The sequence below is a fragment of the Coptis chinensis genome, chromosome 7, assembly GCF_015680905.1.
Source record: "Coptis chinensis isolate HL-2020 chromosome 7, ASM1568090v1, whole genome shotgun sequence".
Classification (NCBI taxonomy): Eukaryota; Viridiplantae; Streptophyta; class Magnoliopsida; order Ranunculales; family Ranunculaceae; genus Coptis; species Coptis chinensis.
The window spans coordinates 36655747-36671048 of NC_141462.1; the positions used below are offsets into that span (position 1 = coordinate 36655747).

At 37.2% G+C, this 15302-nt stretch overlaps 2 protein-coding genes across 5 annotated transcripts; both read right to left on the bottom strand.

Moving 5' to 3' along the window:
* Nucleotides 1-3810: 3810 nt before the first annotated feature.
* Nucleotides 3811-4859, bottom strand: LOC147487351 (uncharacterized). The gene is made up of 2 exons (XM_086574016.1): nucleotides 4376-4859; nucleotides 3811-4286 (listed from the first exon to the last, which is right to left on the bottom strand). The coding sequence occupies exons 1-2, from the start codon at nucleotides 4857-4859 to the stop codon at nucleotides 3811-3813; spliced, it is 960 nt and encodes a 319-aa protein (XP_086430142.1).
* A 3447-nt stretch (nucleotides 4860-8306) lies between these two features.
* LOC147487352 (uncharacterized) lies at nucleotides 8307-13416 on the bottom strand. Of its 4 annotated transcripts, none has more exons than XM_086572124.1 (7): nucleotides 13011-13416; nucleotides 12766-12891; nucleotides 9514-9591; nucleotides 9392-9442; nucleotides 8861-8924; nucleotides 8686-8784; nucleotides 8307-8591 (listed from the first exon to the last, which is right to left on the bottom strand). In XM_086572124.1, the coding sequence occupies exons 3-7, from the start codon at nucleotides 9558-9560 to the stop codon at nucleotides 8466-8468; spliced, it is 387 nt and encodes a 128-aa protein (XP_086428250.1). In that variant the 5' UTR covers nucleotides 9561-9591; nucleotides 12766-12891; nucleotides 13011-13416; the 3' UTR covers nucleotides 8307-8465. The 4 variants fall into 4 exon arrangements, with proteins under 4 accessions (XP_086428250.1, XP_086428251.1, XP_086428252.1 ...); XM_086572126.1 differs by having other exon boundaries at nucleotides 8310-8591; nucleotides 9392-9430; nucleotides 13011-13412; XM_086572125.1 differs by lacking the exons at nucleotides 12766-12891; nucleotides 13011-13416 and adding an exon at nucleotides 10024-10122 and having other exon boundaries at nucleotides 8308-8591.
* Between the last annotated feature and the right edge of the window lie 1886 nt (nucleotides 13417-15302).

The window sequence follows — 15302 nt, forward strand, 5'->3', positions numbered from 1 at the left end:
GATAGCTTGTTCAACCATGGAGTCCGAGCTTATTGCTTTAGATAAAGCAAGTGCTGAGGTTGAGTGACTTAGAAACCTCTTGGTAGATCTTCCTATTGGTACAAAACTGCCTCCAGCTGTACCTATGTATTGTGACTGTTAGGTCGCAATAGCAAAGGCAAAGAGCAAATTGTATAATGGGAAAAGCAGACATATACGTCTGAGAGTACATTCTATAAAGCAGCTGCTGGAATCTGGAGTTGTGGCTCTAGATTATGTGAGGTCAGAGTTAAATTTGGCCGATCCTCTGACCAAACCGCTTAGCAGGAGGCAAATGGTTGAAATGTCGAGAGGGATGGGACTGTTGCCTAAGATAGAGGGCGACATTGACGGAAACTCCACTTATGTGATTGGAGATCCCATAAAGTAGGTTCAAAGGGAAAAACAAGTCACCTAGTCGCTTTGGTATGCTATCGTCTTTTTTGAGACGTCCCACCCTATGACGAGATAGTATTTTTTGTATACTCTGTATAACTTGAATTGGAATGAGTAAGGATGAGTTATTTTACTCTTATTGGAATCCATAGTCCATTTTATAATGAGATAGTGTATTTTAACTGCAATGTACACTTGATGGATATCCACCTATATGAATGTAGAACTGGGTCGGTTCTTATGGATATTTAGGCTTGTATCCTAGAGCATTCATGAAACACAGGTAGCGCAGGGACAAAAAGCGCAACACCGTAGAATTGGCATATAATGAAAGAGCAATGTGGGTGCATGTGATCTATTTTACTGCAAGGGAATATTGGTTCAAAGATTTTTTAATCCACCACTTTCACATATTATAAGACATGTTACCCTATGACTGGTTCAAGCCCGCAAAGCACCAGTATCTTAGGGATTGCTTTTTCGATTCTCTCTGGCATTTTGTTAACCCATTTCTTTTGTAATATCCTATTCCAAAATAGTGGGGGAACTATTAGTATTTTGAAATAGTGGGGGATTGTTGGAATCTCTTTTGTATTTCAAATGACTAAGAGTGTGCATGCAAAGTGGAGGAGATGAACAAATTAAAGAGTGTTCTCTCCACTTTAGTGCATAGAAGATAGTCCCACATTGGTTATCCACCACTAGCAAGTGAAGTATATGAGGAATTCCTCTACCATAAGGGCGTGCCCTTAGGGTACAAATGTTTTTGTGTTAGGGGGGAAGACTCACCCAAAGCCACGCTCCCGCCCGCACTGCATCGAGCCGAATCAATCGGGTCGGGTCGGGTTCAGGCTTGGGCTTGGGCTTACTGTGTGTGTCTCGCTAGTGGGTAGTGGCTTGACCAATTGACCAATGGCCTATTACTAGTTGGTTTCTATTCCTTATCAGTTTTGGAAACCGACTGCTGTGACCGTCTTTGCCTCTATATAGTCAGAACTGTGCGTCCATTGAGGGCACTTCAATATCCAGCGAAACACTTCGACAAAACTCGTGAAACCCATCCAGAGAAATAGAACTCGCATCCTACCTTCTTTTTCTCTTCTTATTATAGACGCCAGAGAGTTATCTTTGTCGTTCTAAACAAGAGCCCCAAGTCGACCGCTAAACCATTGTATCCCCGTGGAGGAAGATGACATCACGCCTTTCTCACTAATCGAAGGGGCTTAAATATTTCCTTAAGGACAGCCTAATCCGCGCCTTGGTTGTTCCATGTTACTGCTGTCCTTGTCTCTTCATTGCTTTCTTTATTTGCATCTAACAACACCCGTTTCTATCTCAGCAATTGTTTCTATCTCAGCAATTGTTAAATTGTCGACCAAAATACTTAAAAATTTAGCAGCCATTCGCACGGGACAACTTTAGCCGTCCAGATGTTGGACGGGTCAAGTTTTGCTGCCCATAAGTTTTTCATTTTTTTTTAATAAAAAATTAAAACGGATGGATTTTGTATTGTTGGGCCCAACATGTTGGACGGGTCAAGTTTTTCCGTCCATAACATTTTTTAAAAAAAATTAATTAAAAATTAAAACGGCTGGATGTTTTTGGGCCCAACGGATATATTTAGATCAGTTGGCCTTGTAGCCTATATATATTACATTGGTGTCTCACTTAATTTTTACCAATTCACTCATCTTTTTTCTTTGATTCTTCAACAAAATGTCTTCACAAAGGTCTAGAGGTAGAGGAAATAGGGGACTGAGGTAGAAATAGTCAAAACCAAAGCCAAGAAAATAGCCAACATACCCATGTTCAAGGTCGTTCAAAAAAATTCATAGTCGTACAAGATGAAAATTTATGTCATATATAGTTGGATTTTTATTTCAGAAGAAGCATTGGTTGGAACGGGGCAAAATAAATATGGGTTTTTTGAGAAAATTGCTGAAGAACTGAACAAGCGTATGAGCTATCTTAGTTATGTAGGCCAACCACGAACTGGTGGATCGGTTCAAGCTCGTTTTCACCAAATCCAACTAACAAGCAGTAAGTTTATTTCAATGTTAGTGAATGCTAGTGGCACTAATGCGGATGATACAATGTCACGAGCTCGTACTATTTATTTAACTGTTGTAAATGAACTATTTAAATTTGAGCATTGTTATTGGGTTTTAATTTTAAGTCCAAAACGGAATCACTACTATTAAGCTAGAAGCGATATTGGTTAAAAAAAAATAGAAAACCACTTCTAGTAGTGATGTTAGTGGTGACATCAGTGGTGGATCAACCACTAACAATATTGGAATATCCAATATTTCGTTAGATGAAGAAAGTTGATCAACTATCAAGTGAAGTGCCCGCATCGGAAAAAGGTCCAAAGGGATCGGAAGGAAGTTTAAGAAAAGAGATGTTGATGAAGTTGCACACCAAATGACACAAACTCTAGAGGAAGTCAGAGATAATCAACTTACAACTGCAAAATATCTGCAATAACAAACAGACCTAAAACGACAAATGTTCCTCTCAATGAAAAATGATAAAGAAGAGAAAAGATTGAGACTTGAAGCACAGAAAGAACAAGATATCATGATGCTTGATCTAAGCAAGTTTAGCAGTATTCAACTTACATTTTGGGAAGCAAAACAACTATCTATCTATCGTAAGTGGGTTGAACAAGAACAAGATATTCATGCTGCTCCTTATGTTCCTTATTATCCAAATTTTTCAACCTCTCCTAATCCATACATTCCAATCCCACCTAGTCCATACACTCCAACCCCTCCTACTCCATACATATATTCCAACCCTTCCTAGTCCATACATTCCAACTCCTACTTCTCAACTGTTTGGGTCGTTTTCTTCTTCTGGATCAACAAGCAATGTTAGTCAATCTCGTGGTAGGCTAACACGCTCTCCCAATTCATTTCTGAGGGATGAAAATGAAGAATATGAAGCAGATGATTTTTAGTTGTAACGTTTTAAATTTGAAGTAAGTTGTAACATTTTTAATTTGAAATTGTAACGTTTTTAATTTGAAGTAAGTTGAAACATTTTTAATTTGAAGTTGTATTGATTTTAATTTAATTTAAACAATGTGCAAATTTCTACCAAATTAACAACAATCGTATTCAACAAATCACAATCTTATTTAAACAAAACAAACTTGATAAAAGTACACTTAAAACACACTTAACAAAAAATACAGTTAAGACAAATCAAACTTAAAAAAACTTATTAGTTGTTCCTTTAGTTAAGGCATGCACCATAACGTGCCCAATGATGTTCAACCAGATCATTCTTCAATTGTTCATTAGTAGCTCCACAATGAATACTTAATGTCCTGGCTACTATGTTTTGCACAAGCTCATGTAAATTACTCTGCATCTCAACTTCATGTCGCAATCATTCATCTGAAGGTGGTTTCCACGTTGGAAGTTGTTCATAATGCTTATTCTCAACAATCATGTTGTGAAGTATAATACATGTCTTCATTATACGAAATAGAGCTCTTCTATCCCACTGACGAGCATGTCTGCTAACAATTGCAAATCTAGCCTGTAAAATACCAAAACCACGTTCCACATCTTTACGAGCTAATTCTTGCGCTTTTGCAAAGTTAATATCCATGGGACTAGCAGGAAATGAAATTGTTTGAATCAGTGTAGCCCATGGTCGATATATTCCATCAGTAAGGTAGTAGCCTATGTTGTAAGGATTGTTATTAACTTGATAAACACAAGATGTAGCTGTTCCTCTGACTAAATGAGAATTATCTAACACATTAAGATCATTACTTGATCCAGCCATTCCAAAGTATGTGTGCCAAAACCATAGCTCCTGGTCTACAACTGCTTCCAAAATCGCAGTCGCTTTTCTAGCTAGCATGGCCCAAATGAGTTCTATGCCACGCAGTTGGACATGCAATTTTTCCATACCCAATGCATACAGTTTAAACTACCCAACATACCTGGGCAACTGCGTTCTTCACCTACTGCAAGCAAGCGTGTTACATATTCTTCCATTAGACTTCTCAGATACTGTTCTTCAAAATAGTTGACAACTGCATTGCAGAAATGATGAAGTGATTCTCGAGTTGTACTCTCAACAAGTTTTATCAAGTAATCCATTGAATCAGCTGGACAGCCATAAGCAAACATCTGTATTGTAGCTGTCATCTTCACCAAACCCGAAACCCCAGGCAAACCAAGGGCGTCACAAGAAGGCTTAAAATATAGATCAAAATTAGTTATAACTTCCAATATACGGTTAAAAAATGCTCTTCTCATACGAAACCTACGACGAAACTTACCTGCTTTATAATTTGGTCTAGCAACAAAATAATCAACCACCAACCATTCATGCGCACCAACACGATCGCGGTTAGTGTATTCTCTACCATCAATAGATCCACTCCATTTTGGTACAGATAAAGCTTTGAAAGCCGGAATCATTGATGTCACTATAACTATATCACTTTACATTTGTTGAACGATTGCGGCAGTTTCATCATCATCGTCGAAAATCAGTTCACTTACTCTTTCGCACCAATTGTGACTATTACTAGAACCCATAACAAAATATAAAAAAATTATAATTACAAACTTAAACTGGTGAGAGGAGATGAAGAAAGCATATGGATGTTTCCCGTAATATAGCGTACAAAATAGAGGAAAATGATGGGTGCCAAAATGAATTGGCGCCAAGGAAATGGAGGGAATAATGGACGGGACAAGTTTTGCCGTTTAAAAAAAAAATGGATGGGACAAGTTTTGTCGTCCGAAATAGAAATCCACAATTTCGAAAAAATGGGTTGGTACATGAAACAATTATAACAATTTTGACTGATGAAAAAAGTTGATGTATCACAATTTATTTTAGCAGTGCGTTGACGATGCTTTTAGGACAGTCATTTTTGTTGTTATTTGGTATAGGGAGGGTGTTTGTTCTGTTGCTTTACATTTGTGTCTTTGTTTGTATGGTGAAAATCTCCATCACCAGTATATATATGTGCCAGTGCATTTGTGAGCACATGATAAGCTGTAACTTGCTTCTGTAATACTTTCCCTATTCAATAAAGTTTTAGTTATAAAAGAAAAAGACACTTAAGTCCAATCACTTGACACTCCAATTGTTAGACATAATAATATTTGTAGTTTTATTTATCAATGATACATAGCATAAAACATAAAAATAAAAATAAAAATAAAATCAATAATGGGGATAAGTCAATGGATGCGTAGCTCATATTAAGGAGTGCAGATTCTTGGCGAAACAAAATCGTATAATAATTGGTTGTGTGAAGCACGTAAGGCAACGCCAGCAGTTGAAGTAGTTGGATGGCAAGAAAAGCATCTATCGCTGGTTGGCGAGAGGAGATAAAGAATTGGTTCAAGTCTCTCAGCTCACTCTTGCTTCACTTACTCTACTTCTCTTACACCTCAAACTCCATACCCATTATGTCTTTGTAAATAATTCACGTATCTCTTTATCTTCATGCATAATATAAGGTATATACTTAATTAGAACCATATCATAGAATATGTATATACTTCAAAAGTTTGAAAAGATGAGTAACTGCGAGCAAAGTAGTGTGAAGTGAGAGCAACCCACATCTTAGTATTATAACAAGTTTACAACTAGCTTAACTTCTCACGTCATCGACATGAGACATAGTGAGAGATTTGAGTAGCTTTGGAGCTACTCATAGAACATGTTATTTGTTGCATTCAAGCATTTCCAAGAATAAAGAAAAAAAAAATGGTAAAGAGAAGAATAAAGAAAATGACCCAGACCTTAAACAGCTAGCATATGTGATATATATAACGAACCCAACCATCCAATTTTTCCCTTCCCCAAGTTTCACGAGTTGTAGTGCAATTAAAACCATGAGAATGGCTTAAAGCATATGTCTGACAATCTGACATAATGGATTTAAGATATATATATCTGACATAACGAATTCCATCTTAAAATGAAAAGTAGTCGATGAAATCAGAGTGGACTTAAATAGACTTGACTACTTGAATTGATTAGAGATCTTTATCAAATTATCACCTGTTTGTAATAATTCTATGCACAAACCACATCCTGGGCAAAAGTAAGCTCTTACTGAATTTTGCTCGAGACTTTTGACAAAGTTTAATTAGTTGCTGGAAATCCGAAACAACTCATTAACCGTGTAGGTCAGTAAAATTTGATACCAGCAAAAGAAAGCACAAATAAGAGTATAGATCATCAATATATGATGGCATGTGGGCTGATGAAAACACTGTTCCATTGATATTTCCATAGTACTTAAGAGACATTGCTGGTATAGGTATTAAAGTTGTTTGGTAAGACAATCAGACAAAGCAGCATCATATCAACCACATCTTTAAGAACGACATTAGGCCTACTCCATCACAAGTTAGGTTAACACAACTCCTTTGGACTAAAACTACTACTTGCTACTTGCTACTTGCGACTCACACTTACTTCATGAAGTAACATAATCACTCCATCAAACCCACTCCTCCTTACCTCAAACAGTTGAGATTAGGACATTAAACAACAATAATCTAACTTGTACACTTTTTGATGTATATACATTGCATGTACTAATGTACATGAAATTGGAACAGAAACAGTTGCAATCTTTAGTTAGGCCCGTGTAAAAATGCAGAAAATAGTCTTGATTGTTACCATCAAAAGAGCACGTAATAGACAATATGGACGTATAACTAAATGTAGGGAATCGGTTTGGCATTAGCATTATTGGATAAAACAAACAAATTCTAATTAACAGTGTATGAAGCTTTACAAATTCTAATCTGTGTTTTGTATTTTCTTTTTCGAACGCCTTCGTTGACCAGGGAATAAATGCACGATGAAACTTAGAAAAGAGAGTGTGTTGCTAAGTGTTTAAGCAAATCAAGCAAATTTAGATCTGATCTAATATGAAGTCACGAGGATGTGATTGGTTGTACACTTCAACCAGTGTGCCAAATTTTGTGGAGATAATGAGTGTGATCCTGCAAGAAAATTATTAAGTTTGGCCTCACATTGTTCATGTACGACAAGGATTGAGGTAGTCACGTTGCTTTACAGAGAATTTTAGGGAAAATAAATGCCACAAATTCCCATGCGGTGATACGGCTGCTCTGCGATGGAGTCACATTCAATCCATAAATTTGTCCAACTGTTATCCTCTGCTATTTCCGCTGCTAAGGCCACTGCTGTACATTCAGCAACAAAATTAGTAATAACACTAAGGCTTTGTGCATGAACTCCCAACAGATCTGCATTTGAATCTCTGAACACCATACCAGCCCCTCCATTTCCTGGAGCATCATCATCTGTGTTTGCTTTCACAATCCCTCCCTGTGTCTGAACTATTGTGCTCCCAGCCGTCATGATATTTACTGCATATGTTCTTTACTTTCTGTAACATTTAGCTAAGTGAGGCAATCACTACTACAGAATGACACTTATACCACTGTTTTTAAGTGTGGTATAAATATATTTACCACTGTTATACAACCGTGACAATAGGTGGTGTGGTATATAATAATAGCAAAATTGTGATATATATGTTTAACGGATACCACGGTTTTTCAAAGAACCGTGATTTGTAATTCCCATTATATACCACGATTGTCAACATAACCGTGGCATATAAACTATTGAAACCGTGGTTTATATTAGTGTATGTGTTATAATACCGTGGTATATAATTATACTAAACACTACGGTTTATGCCAAACCGTGGTATATATATATATATATATATATATATATATATATATATATATATATATATAATGCTAATAATGCAGTCTTCCACTTAAAACCCGAACTTGCATAACAAAATTTACCGCACTTTACATACAACATTTTCATCTTCCCAACAAATTCCAAAATGTACAATAAACTATCAAACATTGCAAAAAAAGATAATAATAATAAATAAAAAAACTTCAATTAATTTTTTGAGTGCACTAAGAAAACAAACTTCAAATTCCTTTTCATAAATTAAAAAGGTAAGACTCATAAATTAAACTGGAGGGGTCCGAACATAGCTAAAACTCATCCTCATTCGCAACCGACTGAAACACCCCATTTTCCTGGATGAACTGAATAATATCGAGTCGAACACCGTCAAGTTCATCTTGCGTGTATGTCTCCTTCAGTTCTAAATTTGTTATCTGGATGAGTCAAAGCACAACATGTGGAGTTACTATATAAGAATAAGGCGAAGTCGTTGAGCCAAATAAAGTGTTTGTCAAAACTTTTGAATACCTTATTTTCAAATGATCTAGTTGAACAAGCTTCTACTATTTCCCTCATAAACTTCATTGTATAATACCCACACTCTGTGCCACCTGGTTGATATGGGCCCTAACATATAGACTCACAACATATGTAAACATATATTTTTCAAAGAAAAAGACAATAATGTGTAGGATTTGTTTACCTTGATCTTGTCCCACTTCAGCGGAACTCGTTTCCCATCAACCCTTTGCAATGTGAGGACCACACTTCACAATAAGATAAATGCAAAACATTTAATTCACAAGGTTTAGAGACAACCAATAGAAACTAAGCTACGTTCTATTAAGCGAAACATGATTCACTCCCACATAGTTTGTACATACAGGTTTTCACCTCACACATGGCTGCCAAGAGGTTTGAGAATAGATGCATTGAAAGAGAATCGAAGAAACTATAAAGATTAAAGCAAAACACCACCAGGTAATAGGGGTAAACAAGTAGGTCCCTCATCAGACGATTTACTCCATCCATAAATTAACATTTTTTTATGGTAAGGATGATCAATGATAATCATCAACTTGACACATTATGAAACAAAAATGAATAAGGTGGTTCGCAGTATCTTCAAAACCAAATTAATATGAATGGAAAACCAGGAAAAAAAAGTATCAATCATTTACTTCCTAAGTTGCACTGCAATAAAAAAAAGTAATATCAGAGAGGGTGTCCTTACCAGAGAGTTGATGTAGCTTGCCCCTTGCCCAAAAGATCCCTGATGAGTGAGCTGTGAAATTTAATTACCCGTATTTACAATAACTCTTTAAATCCCAAAAGACCATTGAAATGTAATAATACCTAGGAACTTTGACCCGATTGAACTCCAGCAACCTCTTTTCTACCATGACCACCCTTCACAGATCCTTTGCTATCATCCTGTCGAAATTGCATTTCCTCAGATAAATTAAATATCGTGTAGAAAATTAAGCTACAATGGACAAGTCACGAGAATGGATCAAGCTACTCTGTAGTGTCCTCTCCATTTTCAAGTAGAGAGAACGGGAGAGAGAGAGAGTTGAGAAATAAGTAAGAAGCTATCTTGAAAAAATACTCATGAGATAGATATACAAATATCCAAAGTTATTCAATTCATTTGTTGAAAACAGTCTACCGTGTCTCTATTTCAAACTATTAAGCTTATTAGGTAGCCAACAAGTGTGTCACACTTATACGACCGATATTAACAACCTATTTCCATAGTTTCCCCATGAGGTTATGTGTTCATTATGTAGACTTCAATTGCAAACCGCTTAAGCATCCATAGTTATAAAATGTAGCTATCATAGCTTAGAGGCATGAAAATTTCACCTTCTCGGCAAGTTTTAAGTTATGTGTTCGCATGTATTCCATCCCAATGTACAAAGTAGGCAAATGGCACCTGGAACAAGAGAATATCAAGATTCAACCTGTAAACAAAACATTATTATGTGATAAGAGAATTTCAATATCTGGCGAACCTTGTCAAACAAGAGAAGTGATAAGCTCGGCAGGGACCGTTTCGGTGCAGGAAAGTTCTTCCGAGCTAAAGCACTTGAAGAGTGTCGAAGAACCACTGAAAGTAGAAAGTACATCTCCAAGGCCGCCATCTCCGCTAACTCAACATAAAGTGATTGTGGATTCATGGAAATCATCTTCTCTTTGCGGTAATTTCCAAATCGGAAGTTTTAGGTAGTTCTAAGCCACCGGGGAGACTGCATCTCCAAGTACTCACGAGGCCTATCCATTTCACCAAAAGCGGTAAAAAGGTGAACTCACATGCAGATATTAAAAAGTTCACACATTCGTGAAACGGTAAGAGATGGTACCACGATGAGGAACCAAGAAAGAGCGAAGAACAGAGCAATTAAAGGCTTCGCATCTAAAGCGTCTCATACGAAAGCGAGAACTTCACATGCTTCTACTTCTAAGCACTCGTCGGACTTGAAGGAGGCGATTTTCTTTACCCGTCTTCTAAAGCATCGGTGGCACAAAATGTGGCGGTATCTTCAAGTTCTGTTGAGTTTGCTACGTTGCGCGCCCAAAGTGCTTCACAGTACGAAACAAGACTACGGTTTGATTACTTTGAAAAAAGGTGAAAGAACCAATCAATCGGGTTCCCATCACCATCGAAGGTGACTCATTCATCTTCAATGCATCCTCCAAATACTGTTAAGTCAACATTAAAAAGCGACTAAGAGCTTGCGCTATTGTTACATCAAAAACTTAATAGTTCTCCTCGAGTTCCACGGGTGCCACGTGTCGTCATGGAGGTAGTATTCCTCGGTTGGCTTCTCCAGCGGCTACAAACATGCTTATTAAGCGCACATGCATTTCTGGATTAAAAGACCAAATTTTGGTTTCTAAGAGAAAAAGCAAAGAAGGAGCACCAAAGGATGGCTTTCGTAATTCGCGGGAGTTTATTCATGATGCAAAGAAGATGGATAAGGTGCTTTCTTCCCATGATCAGTGGAGGCAAGATCAAGTCTTTTCATCAGATGTTTCTCCTAAGAAGGAAACACTTGGTGGGTCATCCGAAGTGGGACATTCCGCTAAAAAATGCACCTTCGACCTCATTTGCCACTCTCGGTCAATCCATCAATCTGGCGATCGAATCAATCACCCCTCGCATAACTCACCAAAGGACACCTCACGAAGAAGGCGATGATAGTTCTGGGGATTTACCGGTCCACCACTTTCGCGCTTTGCCGGCCTACTTGATCGATAATGAGCAAAGGCGGTGGATGACATATGAAGAAGCGTGCAATCTTTGTTCTTCCGCGACCGAATAACTTGAGAAAACACAATGGAGAGCGTTATGCATATTCAAGTCATTCACAAGATGTTCTTGATTGTTTGCGAAACAGAAATGAATGGGCTCAGCTGGTTGATCGTGGTCCCAAGACGAATGGTGGAAGGAAGAAACACAAGCCTGACTCTGAGTCACCTCTAGTTGAAACAGAGGAGATTGAATATGCCAAGGGGAGAACCACAAAAGAGCTAGAAAGTAAAATTGTCGGGTCGCACAGAGAAGCCTTCCCTAAAGGCAAGAGGAAAGCGCGAAAGCGTAGACGATTAGCACTGCAAGGAAGAGGAGTAAGAGAGGCTAGGAAGGGCTAAAAGTAAATCTTTATTCTGAGAGGATGATCCGGGGTCATTTTCCCATTCAAGTGACAATGATATCTTCAATTGAGGACAGTCGGTGCTAGTACACGTCCGGCAGCAATGAAGCTTCTAGTAGTTCGGATGAAGCGGGGATCCATGTAGGTTATGGAATTTAGTTGTTTTCTATATGTTGTGAGCAGGTCTTCTTTAAGTAGCGGTTCATGCTAAAAATCAAAGGCGACGGACTTTGACTTAGATGCTAGTCCCATCCATTAGGATAAATATTTTGTAAAAGGTCCATTCTTGAAGCTGTATTTGTTCTTGCGGTTTTGTGATACATAGATGAACCTCAACCATCCGGTTGGCCCTTTGCATAGTTTGATCTCGAGTGGGGGAAAACTTGGGGAGGACTATAAAGATTACAAGGCGAGGAGTTGTTGGTCCATAACTCTTGGTAGGATGAGACTCGAGAGGTGTAACATTAGTGTAAATGTAAATTCTTTCCAGACCATATTTTGTTTGTGAAGCAGAACTAATGTAATCATGGCAGATCATAGAGAAATGATAATCATACCAGTCAATGTGTTAAATTCTCTTCTTCTGAGTAACTAGCAAAATGCAGCTATAAATCGAAGTGTCATCTCTTGAAAAAAAAAAACTTGACAAAAAAAGGCAACTCAATGCCTCATGTTAGACTATTTCCCTCTCTTCCTAATTAAATTCGTTCATGTATACTCCAAAGCTGCTATCTAATTATAAAACAACCCAAATTTATTATGTAAACAAACCATGTAGCTTTATTACAAAAGAAGAAGACATCATTGATCATACCTAGTATAGCAACCAACAGAATACCACTCACTTGGAACTTTCATCAAACAATAAGTGTGCCACTTTAAAGTTCCCAACTAAAATTTGATGAAAATAAAAAATATGTGTAAAAAGAAATACTTTAAAATGAGTTCAAACCTTGAATTTGGACTGAGGGTTTCCAAGCTTTTCTAGTAAACGATTCATTCTCCCCAAATCAAACCCATCATCTGAATTAGTCCCAACACCTTTTGGCACACCAAATTTCTCGTAATTGTTCAATTTCTGTGAATAATATAAATTTCGGTAACTTGAAAACCCTCGTAAGAAGCATAGTGAAAATCGAACAAATCAAACCATATTGATAAATCTTGCTTCTAAATTTGGAAACGAGAAACCCTTACCTGAATTAAAATACGAACCAAGAAGCTCAAGAGCAAATAACACGAGACGATTTGAGTCAGTTCGTGGATCCTTTTTCATGGGAGTAGAGTGAGGGCTTTTGGCGTAAAATTTCAAAGGCCACGGTAGATAAGATTTTTTTGCCCAAAACAAAAAATAAAAAAAAGTTATAAACCACTGTTTGAGCGAAACAGTGGGGTACTCTAGTTTAAAGAACATAAATAATTTAAACCATGGGATATCGCAAACTAGATCCCATGGTTTTCATGAAACCGTTGCATACATTAATAAACAAATAACAATATAAACTTCTACCGTGGTATACGTATTTTTGTCACTATTTTTAGTAGAACAGTGGTATAAAACTTCTCACCTACCGTGGTAAATGAGTAATTCTGTAGTAGTGAATACTACTGTTTATTTGAGATTCCCATACCTTTCCTCCTCGTATTTAGTTTCCTCTCCTAAAAGAGCATGCTTCTCGTGTTCCCTCGCTTGTGGTTCTTCCTTCTATAATTCCTCTGTTCTTGTTCCCACCCCACTGATTCATCACTATATATTTCTGTAAATTTCTTATAATTTGCCAAGTTTGAATAAGCTTGCTTGTCATTCTCCCATCCTTGGTGTTCAATGTATTTAGCCTTCTTTCTCTTTAGCTCCTCAGAAGCTGCACCACCACAGGACTGATATACTGCCATCTTTCTCTTCATATTTTTAGTTATTTTTATTGTAATCATTCACCTGCATAGCTGAAGTAGATCACAAACTTGAACTCAAGAATCAAGATAATAACTTCTGAATTCATTCCCTACTATATGGATCTTCTAAGATCATTTGTTCCACTTGACGCACAAATCAACCAGCAATAGAGTATTATCATAGATGCATAATGAACATACGAGCGTATGGTATGAAATCATAATGGCAACAACTTACAGTTACAAGAGTCTGTTTTATCCCTACAACTGAAAACATGGAGTAGTTACACCTTTAAGATTAAAAAGAGGGCATATAACATCCTAGACATGTCTTTTCAACAGAGAGTAAAAGTAATGGTAAAGAGAATCTATAGTAATTCCAAAAGCATGTCTTCTAGTGACAAGGTACAAAGGATGTTTGCAAGATTAGCAGATAATTGCATCCAAACAAATGCAACCAGTCATCAAGATAATTTGTCTATCAAGTATCTACTTCTACAAATAATTAGTTTTAACCATTTTGTGTCTTCTCCATGATTCTATTTGATCTAATAAAACAATTTCTATCGCCCCTTCTCCCTTGACCATGCTTGGTGTGCATTCTGTGTATTCTCATAATATTTTACAAGTCAATGAACGTGTTAGTTTTGGACTCTATTTTGGGCTCTCCTGATTATCATTTTTTTTTGCTGTCTAAAATATTTATATTGATTCTTACAAGCCTCAAGCTGCCAGGCTACTACCACGTACACCACCAAAACAACAGTGACATTGCTGTCCACAGATAAAATTATAAAAAGAAGCACACAACAACAACCTATTATCTCTGGGTTTTCATGATCTCTATGTATAACCCCACCTCTAACAATAAATTATGTTCATCTAAAGCCTCTACACCACCCTAACTTGGCTTTAGAAAAACAAAAACTTAAGTGCAGCTGGTTTGGGTTGCGCCATAATGCAAGGTAGGTCTCAGGTTTAAGTATCTTCGTGGAGACAATGTTATAGGGGAATGCTGGCACGGTTCAACCAATAAACGTACAAAGATACACTATGGAGAAGAAAGAAAGAAAGATAATACAGCCATAACTGATTTGGGCCCTCTCTCACATACACATCTATAAGACCAATCGGGATGGCCCCCGGCCTTTGGACGCCCTAGGCAAATGTCCCATATGTATAAGAACTTTGACATATACACTACATCAATTTCTTTAAATCATATTGTTTTCGCAAAAGATTCTTATTTCGACAAGTTCATCAATTCAACTCCAACAATATAACACATGGAATTTGGAGTTAGTTGCTGATTTTATAAACCATTCTAATAACACATGGAATTTGGAATTGCTTCGTCAATTTTGGCCGACTGATTTTGTTCATAAAATCACTTCCATTCCATTGTTTCACACGACTAATAGTGATAAACTTGAATGGAAGTGGACCAGTTCGGGATGTTTTTCTGTCAAGTCAGCATATAATGGATGTCTACATTTGGTGAATTCCGGAAGTAGTTTGGTGTGCGAACAAAGGTTTTTGTTCAAATTTGTATGGAGACTCAAGTTACCTTTTCGAATTAGATTTTTCTTGTGGTAA

Coding starts and splice junctions, on each gene's coding strand:
- LOC147487352 (XM_086572124.1), bottom strand. CDS start 9,560: ATGGTAGAAAAGAGGTTGCTGGAGTTCAATCGGGTCAAAGTTCCTAG. Junction 8,925..9,391: donor CAAGCTACATCAACTCTCTG/GTAAGGACACCC, acceptor CTTATTGTGAAG/TGTGGTCCTCACATTGCAAA. Junction 8,592..8,685: donor CTAGATCATTTGAAAATAAG/GTATTCAAAAGT, acceptor TGACTCATCCAG/ATAACAAATTTAGAACTGAA.
- LOC147487351 (XM_086574016.1), bottom strand. CDS start 4,859: ATGATTCCGGCTTTCAAAGCTTTATCTGTACCAAAATGGAGTGGATCT. Junction 4,287..4,375: donor TGAAGAACGCAGTTGCCCAG/GTATGTTGGGTA, acceptor GGGCCATGCTAG/CTAGAAAAGCGACTGCGATT.